At 40.3% G+C, this 21,593-nt stretch overlaps 1 protein-coding gene across 1 annotated transcript; it reads right to left on the bottom strand.

Moving 5' to 3' along the window:
* Positions 1 to 1,176: 1,176 nt before the first annotated feature.
* SPINK4 (serine peptidase inhibitor Kazal type 4) lies at positions 1,177 to 16,439 on the bottom strand. Its single transcript, XM_020967344.2, has 5 exons — positions 16,378 to 16,439; positions 15,202 to 15,210; positions 11,968 to 11,995; positions 6,339 to 6,451; positions 1,177 to 1,222 (listed from the first exon to the last, which is right to left on the bottom strand). The coding sequence occupies exons 1-5, from the start codon at positions 16,437 to 16,439 to the stop codon at positions 1,177 to 1,179; spliced, it is 258 nt and encodes an 85-aa protein (XP_020823003.1).
* Between the last annotated feature and the right edge of the window lie 5,154 nt (positions 16,440 to 21,593).

Raw genomic sequence — 21,593 nt, 5'->3', positions numbered from 1 at the left:
GAAATATTTAACAAAATAAATAAAAATATATTTTAAAATTACTTATAAAGTTTCTTATATTTTTTCATCTGCCTTTTCAGAGGGTCCATATATGCTTATGAGCTGTTTAAGAATATATACGTGTTACTTAAGCACATCATAACACACAATTTCTTATCATATTACTGAAAAACAGCTTGTAGAAAAGCAACTTAATCAAAACAATTCAGACACAAAATGGAGGCTTAAGCCAAAATGGAATCATTAATACTAAGTTGACAAACTATTTTATTAAGGTAATAAAACATTTTCACTACATTATCATTTATAATGAATTAGCAAACATTCCTAATATTTTATTGAGGTACTAAAACTTATTCTCACCATAGCCAGGCAGTGTACCAAACTCTGGGGTACAAAAGAAATACAAAAACAGTCCTTGCTCTCAACAGGATAAATGACTGGATATAAGATAAAGACAGAGTAGATGGAAGGTCATATGAAGGTGCTAGAGGCTGGGGGGACCAGGAAAGGACTTCAGCTGAAGGTAAGATATGCACTGAGTCTTTTTTTTTTTTTGACTTTTTGGTGAGGCAATCAGGGTTAAGTGATTTGCCCAAGGTCACACAGCTAGTAAGTGTCAAGTGTCTGAAGCCGGATTTGAACTCAAGTTCTCCTGACTCCAAGGCAAGAGCTCTACCCACTTTGCCACCTAGCTGCCCCTACACTCAATCTTAAAGGAAGCCAGAGAAAATAAGAAGTAGAGGTAAGAGAGCATGTCATTCCAGGCATGGTGGACAGCCAGGACAAAAGCAAAGACAGGAGATGGAGTGTCTTTCTAGTCTTCAGTTTTGTCCATGTTCAGTCATTCATTCAGGGGACCATTAAATGTTTCCCCTGGAACCAGATGGCTCTTCCCTCCCCAGAACCAATTTACTCTTACCTTCAAATGCTTTCTTTTGATGAAGAAACACTTAGGGTATTCTCAGTTCTAAATGTGAGTAGTGTCCTATTGGTGATAACCTCTGAACTTCATGAAGTTCCTTTGATGGTTTCAATGACAATACTCATGTTAATTCTGCATGCTGATTTTATTATTCTTTATATAGAATGTATTTAGTGAGGAAAGGGAGAAGGGACCATATTTCTGAAGCAATTAGAAAAGGTCTACATAGTCTCCTATTGTATGTTTCTTCTTTAGCATACTCCATCCTTTGTAATCTGGATATCCTGTTTAGTTTTTCTACAATTAAAGGAGAAAAAAACTAATTACAAATTATAAATGGATTACTGTTTTCTCACCACTGTGACTATCATAAGATAGCGTCATAGCTTTAGAGCTTAAAGGAAAATATTAGAAATTCTCTAGGTGCTCCAGCTACCAGCCCCATTTTTTATATAAGGAAATTTAGATCTAGAGACATGACTTGCCCACAGTCACAAGACATCAGGGTTGGAATTTGCATCTAGGTTCTTTTACTCCAAAACCACTGTTTTTTCTAAGGTCCCATACTACCTATCTACATTTATAATAATACAGCAATTTTGTCTTTAATATATCTATTTTTAGCAACTAGCTCTCCCAAAAGGCAATATGGCATAGTGGATAAGAATGCTGGTGTGAGTCAGGAAAACCAGAGTTCAAATCCTGCTTCTAACATTTACTAACTATGTGACCCTCGGTAATTCCCTGAGCGATTCCTCAGGCCACTCTCTAAGACTAAGTTATTGAGAGGATCCTTCAATATCTGAGAATTTTTCATAGCTTTATCCAATGTTGCTTTGATGAACTTGGATTCATGAAGTCTATGTGCCAATGGATATCCTACCAAGCTGTAAAGGCTTGGAGTACCAATCTGGCAATGGATAATGATCTAGGAACCAGACTATTTATTTAAACACCATACCAGGTGATGGGTATTTTTTAGTCATAGGGACTCCTAAGACAATCTACTAAAGAAGCCTAGAAGGGCTGGGGTCTGCATTGCTGGAAGGAATGCCCACACTGATGAAATCATGGATTTTTTTAAGTATTGATACATTCTTATTCTCCCACAAATATAAAAGTAAAATTAAAGCTCTGCTCTGGGTGACATGACCAACAGGATAGAGGACCAGACATTTTCTCTAATCATCACAATTTCTCAAATCTCTCCCAAACAGGAATTATATACAAGAGATGAAGCAATTTCAGCTGTCACCATGCTGTAGGATGCTAAGAACCCAAACAGGGTAAAAAAATCAGTGTATTAACAACAGAGAAGAATCCGTAATCCCTAATGTACTTATTAAGCACCCCTTCTTTCTTTCTTTTTTTTTTTTTGGCTAGGCAATGGGGTTAAGTGACTTGCCCAGGGTCACACAGCTAGTTAAGTGGTATGTGTCTGAGGCCGGATTTGAACTCAGGTCCTCCTGAATTCAGGGCCAGTGCTCTATCTACTGTGCCACCTAGCTGCCCTCAAGTACCCTTTCTTTCATCATCCATCACACTCCCAGCAGTAGGGCTACATAAGGTGTATAACAGAACTCAATTCTACAGCCTTACCCACACCTCCCTCTAGTTCTTCAGAGATCCAAATGGTAGAAATTTGCTCAAGCATCAAGAACAGTGTGGCAGCTCTTTGTGCTGCAGCAGAGTTCAGTCAGAGAATGAAGTAACAGAGGGGGAAGGGGGCAAGACACATATGTGCAGTGGTGTGGCAATCTAATAAGTCAGAGGGAAAGAGCCTAGCATTCACTGGGGTCAGTTCTGTCCCCCCAGAAGTCACTTAGGGCAGAGACCAAGAGCAGTGAAAGGTGAATTGCCTAGCATGGGAAGAGGCTGTGATACTTTGAGATCCAGCCCTCTGAGAAACTGACATTAAAGAAGAGAGAGTCAGAAAGTGAGCAATAGGAAAAAAATAAGGAAAGAAATACACAAGAGATCTCAGGAGGAAGAAAACTCAGCTAAAGACCTTGAGCATAAGCAGATATGACCTCTAAAGCAGGTAAAAGCATTCAGGCATCTAAGAATAACTATTGCAAGACAAAGGAAAAGAAATCAACACCTGAGCAGGCAAAGGATCTTGTGGATTCCCCAAGAAAGCATGGAACCACAACAAAATGTTCCTGAATGGTTTAAAAGAGAAATGAGAATCGTAAAAGCAGAATTTATGGCCTGCACAAAAAAAATAATTGGCAAAATAAAAAAACTTGAGTCACAATGGCAAGTTTCATCAAAGAAATACAAGTTAGGATAATTGGTTGGGAGTGCAAATACATAGAAATCAAGGACAACATGGAAGAAGAGAAGCAAAAGCTATAAAAATAAAAGAAAGCATGATTTGTATACAAGAAAAACATATTGATCTCAAAGACAGGATGCATAGAGACAAAGATGATAAGGTCTTCCATAAGAACACAAGAATTCAAAAAACCTGTACACCATGATATAAGAAATAACAAAATGTCAATTGAAGGAATCCACAGATTGTCTCCAGAAAACAAACAAACAAACAAACCTGCAAACACCAAGACACATAGTGGTTAAATTTAACAATTCCACTGATAAACAACAAATTCTGCAAGGGACCAGGAGAAAGACCTTCAAATATAAAGGGAAGGAAATCTGAGTGACACAAGACTGTTCTGCAGTCTTTCAAGAAGCTCACAGTCAAATGGCGGAGACAACTTGGAAACAACTATGCACAGACAAGATATATGGAGGATAAATTGGGGGTAGTATCAGAAGGAAGGCAGTAAGATTAAGGAGAAGTGGGAAAAGCTTCTTGCAGAAGGTGGGACTTAAACTGAGACCTGAAAGAAGCCAGGAGAACCAGGAGGTGGAAGGGTGAGAGTTCCAGGTTTGGAGAGACAGTAAGTGAAAATGTTCAGAGGAGCTGAGAGATGGAACGTTGCATGCAAGGAACATCAAAGAGTCCGATGTCACTGGATTGAAGAATATGTGGAAGGGAGTAAGAAAAACCAGAAAGGTAGGAAGTGTCCAGGTTATTTAGTTCTGAACTCCAAACAGAGGATTTTATATTTGATCCTGAAGGTAATTGGGAGCTGCTGGAGCTTATTGAATTGTGTGGTCAGATCTGCTCTTTATGAACATCACTTTGACATCTGGGAAACCATGAGAGTTGGCTTGCCTCAGTTTCCTGCTCTACTTCCAACTCTTTGGGTTTGTTTTATTTTTATTTTTTAAAAAACGTTTCATTGATGCCTTTTGTTTTTATATAAAATTTACTTCCAGATATGCCCTTCTCCACCCCTCCCCCCATCGTGAGCCTTACTTTTTCACAAAGAAAAACCCTTTAACCAAAACCAACCAACACAGTAATCAGATCTGATGGTTTCTGGAATTTTCCACACCAAATCTCCTACCTCTGTAAAGAAAAGATGCTTCCAACTATTTACATTCTTTTCTCCTTGTGAGAAGGCAGCCATAACCAAGAATTGACCTCTGACCTAAGCCTCTTAGATCTTAAAGGCAGTAAATAGCCTTACCTCAGGCAGCCAGAAGGGTTTGGGATTGGCCCAGAACCTGAGATCAGAGGAATCCTGAAGGGAGGATAGACCTATGGCCTTTTCCTGCATAGGATTAGAGTACAGGCAGTTCAGCTGTAACACTTGGGGTTTTGAAAACACGAATTTGTTCTGAATTTGTTCCAATGCCATTAATATATTAGAGAACTTTCTGAGCATAATTTGAATTATGAATTGGCTTCTGCATGATTTCTTCAAGAGAGATAGCAGGAAGGTGGAAAACTGCACCCCTTCACAATCAAACTTCAGGTCTTTGGAAGGTGAAGTGCCATGTTTTCCTATATCTTCTGGTGAAGCAAGATCTGTGGCTGGAGGAGTACTGAACACTGCCACTCCCATCTCTACCACCATCACCTTCCACTTCAGCTTGAGGCCTCGAGGCCAGGAGCTGCTTCCTGCCTCACTGCCTCTGTCTGGGCAGCAGTAGCTGGGCAACACGGCCACTATTTATTGTAATATTCATATATGTCTTAACCATTTGACCCGTAGAAAACTGCTATTTTAATTAGGTCCCTGTTTCTTTTTCATGTGTCACTGAAGAAGTTTTTGAGCCTAACTTCATTTTCCTCATAAGCTCTGTAGCTTTTATTGTGCAATTTTTCCCAGTGTGATGCTTTTTGGAGAACGACTGTATCTTGTCACGGCAGATCTGCCTGTATTTCTTTTAAATTCAGTAAGTCCATCTCTGCAAGGGGAGGGCCTAGTTAGTTTCTTTGTCTCAGGACTTGCTGTACTATAGGAAGCTATCAGTACCTGCTGTTGAAGAAGGTCCAAGATTATCAGCCAGTTGGAAAGGTTGGGGTGAAGGGAAGGGACTGAAGAGAAGGAAAAGTGGAAGAGCTTAAATCTCTCCTCTGTGGTCAACTTTTTCTCCCAAATACTTGGGTTTTATTTGTTTGTTGTTGAAGTTGTTGTTGATGATGTTAAGGTCAACATGAGTATAATGGAAAGAAGGAGGTAAGATAGATTTAGAGCTGGAAGAGACATTTGAGATTATCTAGTCCAACCTCTCTTAGGCAATTCCATGGATAGAACGCCAGGCCTGGAGTTAGGAAGACTCATTTTCCTGAGTTTGAATCTAGCCTCAGACACTTACTAGCTGTGTGACCTTGGGCAAGTCACCCAACCCTGTTTGCCTCAGTTTCCTCAACTGAAAAATGAGCTGGAGAAGGAAATGGCAAACCACTCCAGTATCTTTGTCAAGAAAACCCCAAATGGGGTCATGAAGAGTTGGACAGCACTGAAAAACAACTGAACAGTAACAAAAATCCAACCTCTCAATTTAAAGATGAGGAAATGGGCCCAAGGGAATCTGTATCTTAGAAAGCATACACAGTATTCCAAACTCCTGATTCAATCAGGGTTAAGACCTGCCCAGTGTCACACAGCTAGTAAGTGTTGGAGGTCAGATTTGAACTGAGGTTCTCCTGATTCCAAGATCAGTGCTCTATTTACTGCACTACCTAGCTATTCCTACTTAGGTTACAGTATTTTGAACAGAATGGTTCTTGTGGCAAGGAACAAGTCAAATGTGGGTGCAAGGAGATGGTTTCTCAGCTTGGGCTGGATATGGAGCAAAAGTGTCAAAAACACAGCCTGAACAAGTCTCCAGAGTGAGGCTAAAACCAATTAAAATGGAATTGGGAAATACTTAATAAAATAAAAATGCAATAGAACATATATGGTTCTCTAAGTTAATATGAAGCCAGCAGCAATACTTACGTACAGTTTAGTAGCCCTCATTGTGATTTGAATTTGATACCACTGATGTGGATAATGTAACAATACCAAAAAGCTCAGTTAAATGTGAAATTAGAAAGTGAACTTACATTCTTGCAATACACATTTGGCATTCATTGTTATAGGTCTTCTCATCAGTTCCACAGACAGGTTGGTATGTCTTGGGGCACCATGGGATTTCTGCCACGTGTTCACAGAGTGGCTGAGAAAAGACGTACATGTAAAAATTCATTATTCTCACTGGCATTTAAGCCTCTTTGGAAAGAACTTTGTGGAAAAACTTCTTGATAGTTGTTCAACTAGTTTTCAGGAAAAGACTTTGCCCCCCATATTCTCTGGAATGCTTAAGAGGGGGCAAACCCATAAACTGTGAACACTGTCTTTCTTGAGATAGAATCGATCCTCAGATAGACACTCACTTTCTCAATTTCATGTTAAAATTTCCATTTTTATTGCCAGTTCCTGCCAAGTCAGCAGTACTGGGTAACTGGCCCTTACAGAGAAAGCTTCAGTAAGATAGATCCCAAACGTGGGAAGCTAGTCTAAGATTATAGCAATGGTTCCATTACTTCAGATTCAAAGGTTTTTGATTCATCTTTGTGGCTATCATCCACATTGTAGATTGTAATCCCCCTCATGCCTTAGGAGACAGTTTTATGAGTTGCTTTGATTAAAAAAAAATTGTCCGCTTTTTTGATGAGTCTCTTAAGACTTAGCTAGACTGAATCTCAAAAAACAGATAAGTCGAGTCAAATCGACAAATATTTATTAAATGCTTACCCGTTGACACATATGCCAGGCACTTTGCTAAGTGCTAAGATGCAAAGGAAGGCAAAAACAAAACAAAACAATTCTGGCTCTTAAGGAGCTCACAGTCTAATTGGGGAGAGAATATACCAATAACTAGGTGGCGCAGTAGATAACGCCCTGGGCCTGGAGTCAAGAAGATTCAACTTCAGATGCTAGTTATGTGACCCTGGGCAAGTCACTTAACCTTTTTTTGGCTTAATCCACTGGAGAAGGAAATGGCAAACCACCCCAGCATTTTGCCAAGACATAATAGCCCATGAAGTCACAAAGAATTAGACACAACTGAACAACACCAAATATAAATATTAGCTATTATTATTGGCCAGCATTAGCTATATACAAATAAGATATATACATTATAAATTGGAGGTAATCAACAAAGAAAAGCATTAAAGGGGATTAGGAAATCTATCTTCTTTCAGAAGGTTGGACTTAAGCTGAGACTTAAAGAAAGCCAGATAAGCCAGGAGGAGAAGACAAGACCATCCTAAGTGAGAATCAGCCAGGAGACCAGCCTTACTGGACTGCAGAGTATGTGGAGGGGAATAAGGTGTAAGGTATGGTAGGAAGGGGCCAGGTTAAGAAGATCGTTGAAAGCAAACAGAGGATGTTAGGTTATAGTAGGTGATCCTACTATATGCTTAACACATAGTAGGCACTTAATAAATATTTATTGATTGATAGGGAGCCACTGTGATTTACTGAATAAAAAGCAGATACAGAATTTGACAGACCAGGCCTCTACACAAAGACTGTCTAGCTTTGTAGGACCCACCAGAGTTTGCGTTCTGTGGGCCAACCATTACCTACATGCCATGGTGATGAGTAAAGGGTGCAAGGATAGAAGGAATATTTAGCATCTACACAGTGTGCTCTGGTTTGTTTGATAAATGGTAATTGTCAGTGTAGATAATTTGAGACCCCAAAGTTATCTTGAGGTAGCTGAGGAGGGCTTGAGTGGAGGTAGTGTACCATTATCCTAGGATATTTACTGTAAAAACAGAGGTGAGGATGGAGTGGGACCATTGAGTGGGACCACTGCTTGTTCAAAATAACTTAAATTGGATTATGCATATTTAATACTGGTAGCTGGAGAACTGGTGCTTATTCCCCTTATAACTAGATGACTCTGGATATGCTGTTTAATTAAAATTAAATTTAAGTAAATTTTAAAATAAAAATTAAATTTAATTAAAATGTCACCAGATTTTAGACCTTTTCTAATTGATTCAGAGATATGCTTCTCTTCCTTTCCCTTCCCAATCCTCTAATGACTGGAAACCCATTATCCTTCTTGAGGGATTTCCAGACATAGAATTGTAAGTTCCTAGCAATGAATTGTGTTTATTGGTACTTCTTCTCTTTCTGAACCCTTTCTTTCTAGAATCCTTCACAGAAGGGTGAGTAGATTATTCCAATTTGTTTTAGAGCAGTTTAGGTTCTCACAGTAAGAAGGACTACATGGTGACTTGTAGAGATTTTTGGATGTGTGTACACTGAGTCTAGAAGGGCTGAACAGCCACTTGTCTGGGATATTGTAGAAGGGATTCATTTATTGGTAATGAGCATGGACTTAGATGACCCTTTTTGACTCTGTCAGACTCTGAGGGCCTGTGATTCTCTAAAACCATGTTCTAGTGGGATCTCAGGCTTATTCCTTGGGGAAGCATTTATAGGACACATCAAAAAAGATGCTAATTGTGACTTCACGTGGATAATTGATACTACATTGCTTGCCTTCTCAGTGGATGAGGGAGGAGCTGGAAGGAGGGAGAGAACTGGGAACTCAAATTTTAAAAAAATGAATGTTAAAATATATAAAGTATAATTATTTTTAATAATATTTTTAAAAGATGCTAATTGGCCCCCCCTTTTGTTGGTCTCACTGAAATAATCAAGACCCTTGAGACTGAACAAGTCTTCCTCCTTGAGTCCCCTCTCTTTTTTCTGCCTTCTCGAGAAGGATGTAGCATATTGACAAGACAACACTAGCCACTTGAGTTACCAGATGTCTCCATCCTCCATGAACCTAGCACACTTACTGAGATCTTTGGGAGAATACATGTAAATCTAGTGGCCCTCATTCTTTCAAATTACATTGAAGGTCTCCTGAAGAAAGAATAATTCTAAAAACTGAAACCAAGTGGCCTAGGGTCAGCCTGAAACAAGATGGTGGCTGTTGAGTTGTGAATATATCTATGTATACATATATCTGTGTGTACACACACATAATATACACATATGCATATACACACATGTGTGTGTGTATGTATGTGTGTGGACTCCTCACTGTGACTCAGGTAATTGTTGTTCAGTTGTTTTAGTCATATCTGACTCTTCACTGACCCCATTTGGGGTTTTCTTGACAAAGATCCTGGAATGATTTGCCATTTCCTCCTCCAGCTCATTTTACAGATGAGGAAACTGAAGCAAATGGGATTAAATGATGTGCCCAAAGTCACAAAGCTAGTGAGAATCTGAGGCTAGATCTGAACTCAGGTCTTCCTGACTCCAGGTTCAGTGCTCCACTGAACCACCTCCAGGCAATTGCAGGGTCACTACTGTGCGTGGTACATAGTCAGTGTTTATTAAGAAATACTTGTTGGTCGATTGATTTATCCCTAATGATTACAACTGTACAAAAATGGAGTGAACTGCCTAAGTGGTACTCTCTGTCAGTGGGGGTCTTCAAACAGAGACTGGATGAGCCCTTGTCAGGGATATAGCCAGGAATGGGTTGGTAAATATTACTTGGAAAAAGTAAGGTACTCACAACGTGCTTCTAAGTTTAATACGTATTACTAACATTTTCACCACCACTTTCTTTTTTTTTTTATTTTTTTTTCCATATGCTTTTGAGTTGAAAATTTTTTCTCCCTTTTTCTCCCCCTCACCCTCCCCAAGATGGCACACAATCTGATGTAGGCTTTACATTTACATACCCATTAAACATATTTTCACATTAGTGAAGTTGTAAGTAAAAATTAAAACCAATAGGAGGAACCATCAGAAAGATGAAACAAAACTCAACAGAAGATAAAAATAAGTGACAGCGATTCTACTTCCATAGTTTTTTCTTTGGATGTGGACAGCATTTTCCATCCCGAGGCGTCTGGAGATGTCTTATATCCTCATAATGCTGAGAAGGGTTCAGTTTAACATTCTTAGTCATTGCATAACATGGTTGCTATTATGTACAAAGTCCTCTTGGTTCTGCTCACTTCACTCAGCATCAGACCATATAAGTCTTCCCAGGTTTTTCTGAAGTGAGCCTGTTCATCATTTCTTATAGCACAATAGTATTCCATTACATTCATATACCACAACTTGCTCAGCCATTCCCCAATTGATGGGCATCCTCTCAATTTCCAATTCTTTGCCACCACAAAAAGAGCTGCTATGTATATTTTTGTACATGTGGGTCCTTTTCCCATTTGTTTGATCTCTTTTCACCATCACTTTCTTAAGCCTAGACAATCAACAAACAATAATTAAGCCCTGATTTGTAGCCTTTCCCAATTTCCAAGGTGTAAATTTTCACATATTTGACGGTTGATTCTTACCAGCTTATAAGACCTGGCTTTAGCCAATTCCTAGATGTAGTAGACAGGATCGATATTTTACTAAAGGTGTGCTCTCAGACATCTATAATTCTATGAGTAGGAATACAAGAGATATTAATAGTCCATACAGGGTACCCTCCCTCTTTCTCTCTCTCTAGTAAATGGTCATAGGCAATATAGATTAATTTGGGGCACCAAAGTTTACTGCTTTGCCATGAATTCTATAGTTTATCTGCATTATCCAAGACAAGCCACTAATTTCACTACACTTTGTTCAATGTAAATCCAATCATTACGAGGAAAAAGGAATACAGGCTACCCACCCTGACTAAGAGATTCTCTTAACCTCTTTCCCCTTTTCTTGATGTATGTAACCCCATACTAGTCATTGTGGCTAATCATTGGACAGCAAAATGAAAGGAAAGAGAAAGGAAGAGAGAGAGAAAGAGGAAGAAAGAGAAGAGAGAGAGAGAGAGAGAGAGAGGAAGGACTATTGTTCAGTCATTTCTGACTCTTCATGACCTCTGTGGACCATAACACACCAATACTATCTATGGGGTATTCTTGGCAAAGACACTGGAGTGGTTTGCCATTTCCTTCTCCAGTGGATTAAGAGCAACAGAGGTTAAGTGACTTGCCCAGAGTCACGCAGCTAGTATCTGAGGCCCAAATTTGGCTCAGACCTTCTTGATTTCAGGCCCAGTGCTTTATCCATTGCACCACCTAGCTGCCTAAAGGAGGCTAATAGCTGTCTGCAAATTTTAAGAATACATTCTATATATAAATGCCATTTATGATTTACCAAGCACTTTACTCATAACCCTTCCTCTCTGACTTTAGGAAGAGGAACAGTACTCACTTGCTTGCAGATTGGATCAAACTATAGACCCAGACAAACTTAGGCTCGGTTTTTACCAAGTGACAGCAGAATGGAAGAGAGTACTTCCCCAGTAACTCTAGGGTGCTGCTTTATTTAATGAGGTAAAACAAAGAAAACCTCAGTTGGGTTCAGATCTGAGTTTAACTTCAAGTACAAGGATTCAGGCATCATGGAGAAATAAGTGGCTTCCTATAAGTCTCAACTAAAATCCCCTCTTTTACAGGAAGCCTTTCCCGACCCCTCTTAATTCAAGTGCTTTCCCTCTATAAATTGTTTCCTATGTATCCTGTATATAGCTTCCCCATTAGATTATAAACTCCTTGAAGGCAGGGACAGTCTTTCGACTCTTTTTGTATCCCCCATGCTTAGCACAGTGCCCAGTACATAGTAGGTGCTTAATAAATGTTTATTGATTTTTTTTTGATTGATTGAACTAGAAGAGAAGCATAGATTCACCCTTCTTACCATTCTCCGAAAAACCATTTTTTTTTGCCTTCACTGATTCTCCTGCAATACATGATAAAGTTAGTTAAGACAAAACAGATAAACAAGATGATTCATGGGTTTGTATTGCTGCCCTCTGTAAACTGTAAATATGCCCTGTGTAAACTACAGAAAGCTCGATATGTTTAAGATCCAACTTTCCAGCTGACACTAAAATCTATCATAGACCTTGTACATGGTGAGGATTCAGTAACCATTATTTGAAGGAATTAAGGAATGAACCCTAGTGTGTAAACAAGACTCTGCCTCACCCATAATATAGCCCAGGGACTAATTTAGAGTGAAGAAGTTGGATTCTGTACTGGGATGTCCCACTGCAAGATGCTTCTGGGTCTATTTGGTTTCAGGGATATCCCAGGGCCTTAGAGTTGAACAGGTTGGGACTTTGAGAGAAGAAGTGGGTAAATTCCAATAACGTCAGGCTTTTGGAGATAGTAGACAGGATCTAATGTCATTGCTGTTCTTGAAAAAGTATAGCTTGTTCCCAGGGCACAAGACAAATCTTAGAATTTCAGAGTTAGTGGAGATCTCAGGGGTCATTAGTCCAACGCCAGGCCAGATGTATGAAATCTCTCCCTTCAGCAGCCTCTGGGTGAATACTTCAAATTACAAGTAGTACACTAAATACTTAAAGGCTCTCTGGGGAATGTACATGTGTGTGTATGTACGTGTGGGGTGCGTGACATTTGGCTCTCTTTGGTACTCAAGAGAATTTCAAGCTTAGAGAGGGACATTTTGGTACTGCAGGCAGAATGTCACTTTAGCCCACTCCATCATATGCTACTTTGTTTCTGTTCGGTCCTGTCCAACTCTTTGTGACCCCATGGACTCCATGGGGTTTTCTTAGGAAAAATACTGAAGTAGTTTGTCATTTCCTTCTCCAGTGTATCCCCATTTTATAGATGAGGAATTGAGGCAGATAGCAATTAAGCGACTTACCCAGGGCCACACAGCTAGTAAGTGTCTGAGGGTGGATTTGAACTCAGATTTTCCCATCTCCAAGCCTGCTGCTCTATCCACTGTACCACCTAGCTGTCCTGTGCTATTAGCTGGGCTTATTTGCTGCTTGCTTACCATATGGTGTTCAAAGCCATACGCTCGGGGTAACTAAGGCATTGTCTGAAAGTGCTGATATCCAGGGTGTATATTTTCTCCCTGTGGTTACTCACACCTCCACCCATTGTCTGCCACCAGCCCCTACCTACCATATCCCAGGATCTAATAGCCATGTCAACATGATGCCATCATGGGGCCTGCATCCCTGCCAACTCCCATGGATTTAAGTAAGGGTCAGACTTTACCTTATACCAGTGTGATTGTACCTGTGGTTGGGTTGTCCTCTGCTTCTGCTTACCCTCGCTCATCCTTTCCCACCCCCACCCCCAGCTCAATTATTTTTGTCCCAGATAATAATGTTCCTAGTTATGGTCCAGTGGCATGGGCCTTATCTATATCGTGTCTTCAAAACTGTTTTTCCCTTTGCCTCAGTGAGGTATATCTGGCATAAGAGAACACAAAATAGGATGATGATATAATGGCAGAGGAGTCCCTGAAGGTTTATTTTGGCCACTTGTGAGTTTCCCTGTCCATGTAGCGGTAAAGAGCCTTTACTCTCTACTTCACAGGAGGAAGGCTCTCACATTCTGCATTTTAAAAGGCTACAAATTTATTCTTTATTCTTTTTTTAAAAAAGTGTTTTAATCAAACTATTTGACTTAAAAATGCAAGAACACTCTGCTAAAATTATAACTCAATCATGCCCGCGAATTATAGAAGGGCAGATTTTGGCTTATCATAAGGGAGAACTTCCAGGCAATTAGAACTGCCTAAAAATATAAGCTGCCTCACAATACAGAAATGGGGAAAAAAAGCTGCATAATCTTGTTAGAACTGGTTCAGAGGGGATTCATGTTTAAGGCAGAGGTTGAACAAGGTAACCTCTAAGGTCTCTTTCCTATGCTAAGAATCCCAGAAGTCAGTCTTACTCAGTTAGAACACTTTTTTTTTAAGCAATTGGGGTTGAGTGACTTGCCCAGGGTCACACAGCTAGTAAGTGTCAAGTGTTTGGTCTGAAGTCGGATTTGAACTCAGGTCCTCCTGACTTCAGGGCCAGTGCTCTATCCACTGTACCACCTAGCTGCCCCTAGAACATTCTTTGCTGCTTGTGGAGGGCTAGGGAGAAGAGGCACACACTTGCCTTATAGAAGGTAGCTAGGTGGCAATTAGGTGGTACCATGGATAGAGTGCTGGGCCTAGAGTCAGGAAGATATGAATTCAAATCCAGTCACAGACACTAGTTGTGTGACCCTGGACAAGTCCCTTACCCTGTTTGCCTCAGTTTCCTCTACTGCAAAATGAGGATAATAATAGCAACTTGATAGTCTGATTTCTATATATAATGAGGAGGCTTGAAGTAGAGGAGGGGTGCCAAAGTTGACTCTCTTGCTTGTTCCAAGCCCTGCTTCTGTCCCTGTTCCTTGACCCCAAACAGTAAAGGATTTCAGCCTGCCCGATTCCAGTTGAACAAATTCAGCAAACAGCACAAGATACAGTTCCAACTTGGACCCAATTTTTCCCAGTCACCAGTGATGGCAGCCAGAGCCAAGACCACCATACTTACCATACTACCTCCTAGTATTGTTGTGAGGGTCAATTGAGATAATATTTGTACAGTGCTTGGCACACAGTAAGCATTCTGTAAATGCTAGTTATTATTATTATAATTATGATTGTACCAGGTGTCCCAAAATTCTTCTTTTAGCTTTAAGCTGAATGAAGACTTCTGTAATGCTCTTATTAGAGAACAGTTATCCCTTTTGGAGAGACCAGTAAAAGAAATGGGAGAATTACTTACTGTAGCACTATCTCTTCCCAGTCCCATTCCTAGCAATTTATGGAGGAACAATTAGAAAATCCTTCCTCTTTCCCCATCATTTTCTCCTTCTTCCCTCTCCCATTTCAACCATGTGCAGCAAGGTAATTCTAAGAATAGACCTGCTCACCAAGCTGGTACAGCAGTCAGAATGTCACTTAAACTCACCCCATTCCATGCTACAAGTATCTAGGCTCTTCTGACATTTGCATGAAGTCCTAGCACAGGACAAATAGATCTTTGCACAAGGGTACTGACATCAGGGAGAGTGCTTCTTTCCCCTGGCTACTCACACTTCACTTCATGGTTCCCTATACCTACACTTACCACACCTTCTTCCCTTCACCAGGGGATGGGTCAATGAGGTTAAGAATCCCTCCCATCCTTTCAATGTGGATGGTCAGTAATGAAACACATCTCTTCTTGGTATATCCCAGCACATGGACTATGGCTTTTATGAATTTCTAGTCTGTTCTTTTGTGCCACTCTAATGGTAACCATCAGGCACGAAAAAGAATTAAACTAACCATGCCTCAGTTAGCCCTATCACCTTGTGTGTGCTTTCTTCCCTTCCTCTTTGCTTTTGCCTAAACTATGCTCCCTCTGCCACAGGACCATCTCCAGTTATCCTGATCTATATCTGGCCACTGGACCCAGATGGCTTCAGAGGAGAAAGTGAGGCTGGTGACTTTGCCAGCCCTCCCTCACCTAAATCCAATTCACTTGCAAGTCATGGCATCACCTTCCTGATGTTATGGTCAAACAAAGGACAAACAACAACAGCTCTCTCTGCCAGAACTCTCTGTTCCCTTCCTGTTGAAATCCCACCCCTCCTTTAAGGCACAGTTCCAATGTTATTTTCTCCAGAAGGCCTTTCCTGATATGATACCACCAGCCAAAAGTGGTTGATGTTTCCTCAGAACTCACATATCACCACGTACCTATCTTAGACACTTACTACATCTTCCCTCACTACTTATTTCTATAATTCTTATTTCTCCCTTCTAGGCTATATGTTCCTTGAGGGTAAGTGCTGTTTTTAATTTATCTTTATATACCACACAGCATTTGCAAATTGTAGTCACCTGGCAGATAGTTTGATGGGTGAATATTGAATGAATTATAATACTTTATAGAGATCTAAATGAATTTCATTACAGAGCACATGTTTAATACCACAAAATTTTAAAAGAGAAAATCGGAGGATCGTCTTTACCTGCCGAGGCAAGGTTTACCGAATCAAACTGAGTTTTCAAGGTGCTTGGGAGATTGGTGTTACAAGGATATTATAAGTCACCCTTAGACTTTTTTCTGATTTCTACATATCATGGGGAGGTTTAAAGTAGAGAAGGAGGGTTGCCAAAGTTGACTCTCTTGCTTGTTCCAAGCCCTGTCTCTGCCTCTCTTCCTTGACCCCAAACAGCAAAGGATTTCAGCCTGCCAGATCCCAGTTCAATAAACAAACTCAAAGCAAGACACAGTCCTGATTTGGTCCCAACTTACCCCAGGCACCAATGATTGCAACCAGAGCCAAGATGAGCATGCACATTTTGACCTTCATGTTGAACTCAGCTCTGGGGTTGTGATGGGGACTGGAGATGGGGAGTGATAGTGGTGGAGAAAGTTACTCTGGTGTTATAGCCTGAATCCTATTTGTAACCCAAGTCAGCTCCTCTTAACATAGGCCAGCTTTGAAATGCAGTATCTAAGACATGGTATTCTCTAAACAATTAACCCCTCTATTTCCTGGTGAATGGAAATTTTTAGGACTCCTCCAACTGAATCAATCCCTTTCTAGCTGGCAATGTAGGATACTCAGAATGATGTATCATCCTTTCATATCATCTCCCTTGATCCCTAGAGACCTTACAGATGTCCTTCATTGGGCTTACATGCTTTCTAGAGACAGCAGGGTTAGGTCAGGGATTCCCTTTTTGAGGAGCACAAAGATGAATGCCTTTATCCAAGTCATACAGCAGAAGAGTAAGAAATAGCCAGGAGAGAAAGAAATAGAACCCTTAGCATCTAGCCTGCCAATGCCTGGCCAAAGGGTGGAGAAAGTGGGGGGAAGGAGAGGGTTTAATGCAGAGATGCCATGGAGCCCGCTGTTAAATTTTCAGTGTGAACATTTACATCTCAGAAATCTGCAAACACTACAGATCAGGGCTTGAGTTATTATTTTGTTGATTGTCTGTAAGGAAATAATGGGGAAAATGTTAATGATATAGATTAATTTGAAAAGTGTATCCTCTTTTCAAAGAGCTGATTGTTAAAACATTTACTAGCCCAATAGTACCTCCATCCTTAATAGCTGTTGTCCTATATCTCTCCTTCTCTTTGTGACTTCTTTTTTTTTTTTTTTGAGGCAATTGAGGTTAAGCGACTTGCCCAAGATCACACATCTTGTAATACGTGTCTGAGGCTGGATTTGAACTCAGGTCCTTTTGACTTCAGGGCCAGTGCTCTATCCACTGTGTCACCTAGCTGCCCCATATAGCACTGCTTTTACTGGGCCTGATTGGTCCTCTGGTCTTGTGGTGACAGCTGACCATATAACCTCAACTGGGTGTTGCTACCCTGATTTGATGGGGACTGATATATCTGGTAGTCTCTAGTGAGCATTGCTTCACTTATCTTCCTGAGTTCAAATTTGGCCTCAGACACTTACTAGCTGTGTGACCCTGGGCAAGTCACTTAACCCTGTTTGCCTCAGTTTCCTCATTTGTAAAATGAGCTGGAGAAGGAAATGGCAAACCACTCCAATATCTTTGCCAAGAAAACTCCAAAAGGGGTCACAAAGAATCTGATAGGACTCAACAACAACAAGGGACGTTAGTCCTAGGAGAAAAATACTACCCACAGAAAAAAATCGGTCAACACTAAAGGATTGCTGTCTTTTTATGAAGATCCCAGTCCTGTGGTGGGGGCCAATCCCTGCCCCAGCTGGAAGAGTTAACTGCTAATCTTTATCATTTTAATGCCTATCTATTTAAAGTCAATATTTAATAGTATCATTTCCTGTATTAAAAAAACAGAGACGATAATAAGGAAAGGGAAGTGACCATGGTGACAGCTGGACCAATGACTCCTGAGGTCTTCTGGCACTGATAACGCCATAGAGCATGAGGACATAATCCAGCATTCACAAACATCTGTTATCAAATCAGAGGTAAGCAATGTCACTTGGGGCCATTCTTGGTGGCCTTCTACCACCCCTCCATATGCCCCTCATTCTTTTCTCTCTTTCTCTCTCTTTGTTCTCCCCATCCCTTTCTTCATTTCTTTCCCCATCAACCTTCCCCCTATTGTGGCTTCGTTCCTCTGGCGACATCTTAGTTTCATCTTGGATACCATCCCCCAAAGCATCAGAGAGATAATAGGGTGCGTGAGTAGTCACCACTTTAGGACCATGTTTTCTTTTGGAGAATCTATCACCTCCAGAATCAAATATAAACTCCTGTGTTTGGCATTCAGGGCTCTTTGTAACCTGGCATTTCCCACCTTTCCCACCTTTCCAGTCTTTGTGTACCTTACTCCTATATTCTGTGATCCAGTATCACTGACATCCTTGCTGTTCCTACCACACAACACGCCACCTACCAACTTGAAGCTTGGCTGTTTCCCATGCCTTGAACCCCCTCCCTCCTCATCTCCATTTTTTGACTTCCTTCAAGTCCCAGTTAAAATTCCATCTTCTATAAGAAACCTTTCCTGATCCCCTTCAATAGTAGTGCTTTCCATCTATTGATTCTCTCCACTATATGTGCACGCACATAAACATGCATGCATACATGTATGCATACCACATGTATATTGCAAACAACGATGCATACACATATATAGTTTATATATATTTGTTTGCAATATATGCATATATAGCATATGTGTATATCACATACAAACACACACTCATATAGTATATATATCAGTGTCTGCATGTTGTTTCCCCCATTAGACTGTGAGCTTCTTGACAGTAGGGACTGTTTTTTGTCTTTTGCTGTATCCTCAGTGCTTAGCACAGTGCCTGGCACAGAGTAGATGCGTGATATGTGCTTGCTGTTGACTATTTCATAGCCTCCTAGGATGTGAGAGCTGGAAAGGCTCTTAAAGGATATCTGGTTGAATCCCACCATTTTACGGTGGAGACTGAAGCCTAGGAAAGATAAGTATTTTTCCCAATGTCATCTGGGGAATTAATGACGAAGCCCAGATTAGGATCTCTGGACTTCCAGTTCAGGGCTTCATCCCTTATACCTCTCAGTATCAGTGTCCTGATGGGAGATATCTGATTGTAGAAACTCTGCCCATGGTAGGTCAAAAGGTATGCTTCTCCAACTTGGCATATAATGTACGGTGCTAGAACTGATTGAAGACAGAATGACTACAAACACACAATTTGTGCAGATTGTCCAAGATTAAACCACAGTGAAATTGGCACTTTTGACCATCATTTCTCATGACACTACTGAGGGATGGGGTGAGTCAGCCTGGGCTTGCCATAATTGGTAACTCTGTTAACTCTAGAAATTGTTTCCTCTTGGGTAGTGAGAGGCAGTGTGGCCAAAGCGGAAAGAGCATGGGATGAGAAATCAGAAACCTGGGTTCAAGTCCTAACTCTGCCTCAGAGTTTCCTATAGTGTTACGTCATGAGACCATACAATTTCATGATTTGAGGTAATTTCATAACTTGAGTCTCTAAAAGGATCAAGAAGGATGGGAAACTCTCAAGAATGAAATTCTAATGATGAACAGGTAGATTTCAGAAAAACCTGGAAAGAATTACATGAACTGATGCTGAGTGAAGTGAGCAGAACCAGGAGAACATTGTGCACAGTAACAGCAACATTGTGTGATGATTAACGTTGATAGATGTAGCTCTTCTCAGCAATACAAGGATCTAAGACAACTCCAAAGGATTCATGATGGAAAATGCTATCCACATACAGAAAAAGAACTATGAAGTCTGAATGCAGATTGAAGCATACTATTTATTCTCTTTTTTTTGTTGTTTCTTCTTTCTTGTGGTTCCTCCCATTGGCTCTAATTCTTCTTTACAACATGACTTATATGAAAAATATGTTTAATATGAATATATATGTAGAGCCTATATCCAATTGCACATTGTCTTGGGGAAGGGGGAGGAGAGAAAGGTGGAGAAAATTTAGAACTCAAAATCTTATGGAAGTGAATGTTGAAAACTAAAAAGAAATAAGTAAATTTTTAAAAAAGGAAATAAAAGACATTCTAATGACCCATTCTCAAATTATTTCATGGAAGGGGAGGAAAGTAAGAGACAACTTGAAGAAACCAATGTTGCTGTCCTGGTACCTCTTTGATAAAGTCGTACCTTTGATAAAGGACATCTACAAAAGACAGAAGCAGGGACTCATAGCCAAAGATGAATATAGAAGAGGAGCATAGCCTATTAGAATGGTTTTGATCTGTGCTACAATCAATAAGCCAGGGCAGTTGACATGTAGGAGTAGAAAAACAGCCAATGTTTCCAGTAGCTCTGATGAGAGTATTGGCCTCTCTCCTACTTTGAGAGAGCAGAGCAACTTATAAAAGCATGGAGAGTCCAGTCTGTTAAAATAGTTCTCATATTGTAACTGAATGTGCTAACAATCTATCAATAAACATGTATAAAGTACCTACTATGTGTTAGTCACTGTGCTAAGTGGTGCTTAGAAGTGCAAAAAGAGACAAAAGACAGTCCTTGCCCCTGCCCTCAAGTAACTCACAATCTAATGGGGGAGACAAAATTCAAAAAAAATATACAAAACTAGGAGAAATAGGAAATAACTAAAAGTTCAAAGGCCCTGGAATTAAGAGGGTTAGGGAGGGCTTCCTGTAGAAGATGGGGTTTTAGTTGGGATTTGGAGGAAACAGGAACTCCATATGTTTTGAATGAATGTTGAATGACCATCAACTCCATAAAGTTCCACTTCACTGAAGCCAACAGAATTACTCAGGTTTCTTGTTGAGTGCTTACATAGTAAGCATCTGGGAAGGCAGGCCACCATGGGTAGGTACACCATGTCTGGAGGGCTCTTGCCACATCATACCCTTGTCAAATAAACCTGAGTTGATAAAAGCACAAGTTTAAGGTAAATTATGTAGCAGATGAGGCCAATAGAAAATTAATTATAGTTCCCAGCCAAGGACTGAGTCACCTTGAAATGATAAAGGGAATAACTGAGGGTGTGTTTGATTGACGATGAACACCTGGTGATTAGTATGTCATTTGCATCATCAGACGTCATCTCAAATATGTCCACTTCCTGGGGCTTTGCTGAGTGGAAACCCCCTGACTTTTCTTTCCATTACTCTGCATCTGAAAACACATTCCATCCAAACTCCATTGTCTATTGACTGTAAGATTCAGCTCCAAGCACTTTCTAAAACTAGGTTAGGAAGATAGGGTTGCAGGTTAATATTCTATCTAGAAACAGACCCCAAGAGGGGAGCATTGCTAAGTGATAAGACCCAGGCAATAGGAAAAGAAAGTCTTCAGTGTTTTTCATTTTGGCTGTTTCTGGCCTGACTCCATAGAACAGGGATCTCCAAACTTAATTTTTATTACATTTATTACAGTGAAGATTTTTTGAACATGCATTCTCCATATTTTTTGTTGTTGTTCAGTTGTTTTTCAGTCATGTCTGATTCTTTGTGACCCCATTTGAGGTTTTCTTGGCAAAGATCTTGGAGTGGTTTG

This window comes from Phascolarctos cinereus, unplaced genomic scaffold (assembly GCF_003287225.1).
Source record: "Phascolarctos cinereus isolate Bilbo 61053 unplaced genomic scaffold, phaCin_HiC Scaffold_4;HRSCAF=312, whole genome shotgun sequence".
Classification (NCBI taxonomy): Eukaryota; Metazoa; Chordata; class Mammalia; order Diprotodontia; family Phascolarctidae; genus Phascolarctos; species Phascolarctos cinereus.
Note: the sequence above shows the minus strand (reverse complement) of the source record. Positions and strands in the feature narration are given on the sequence as shown.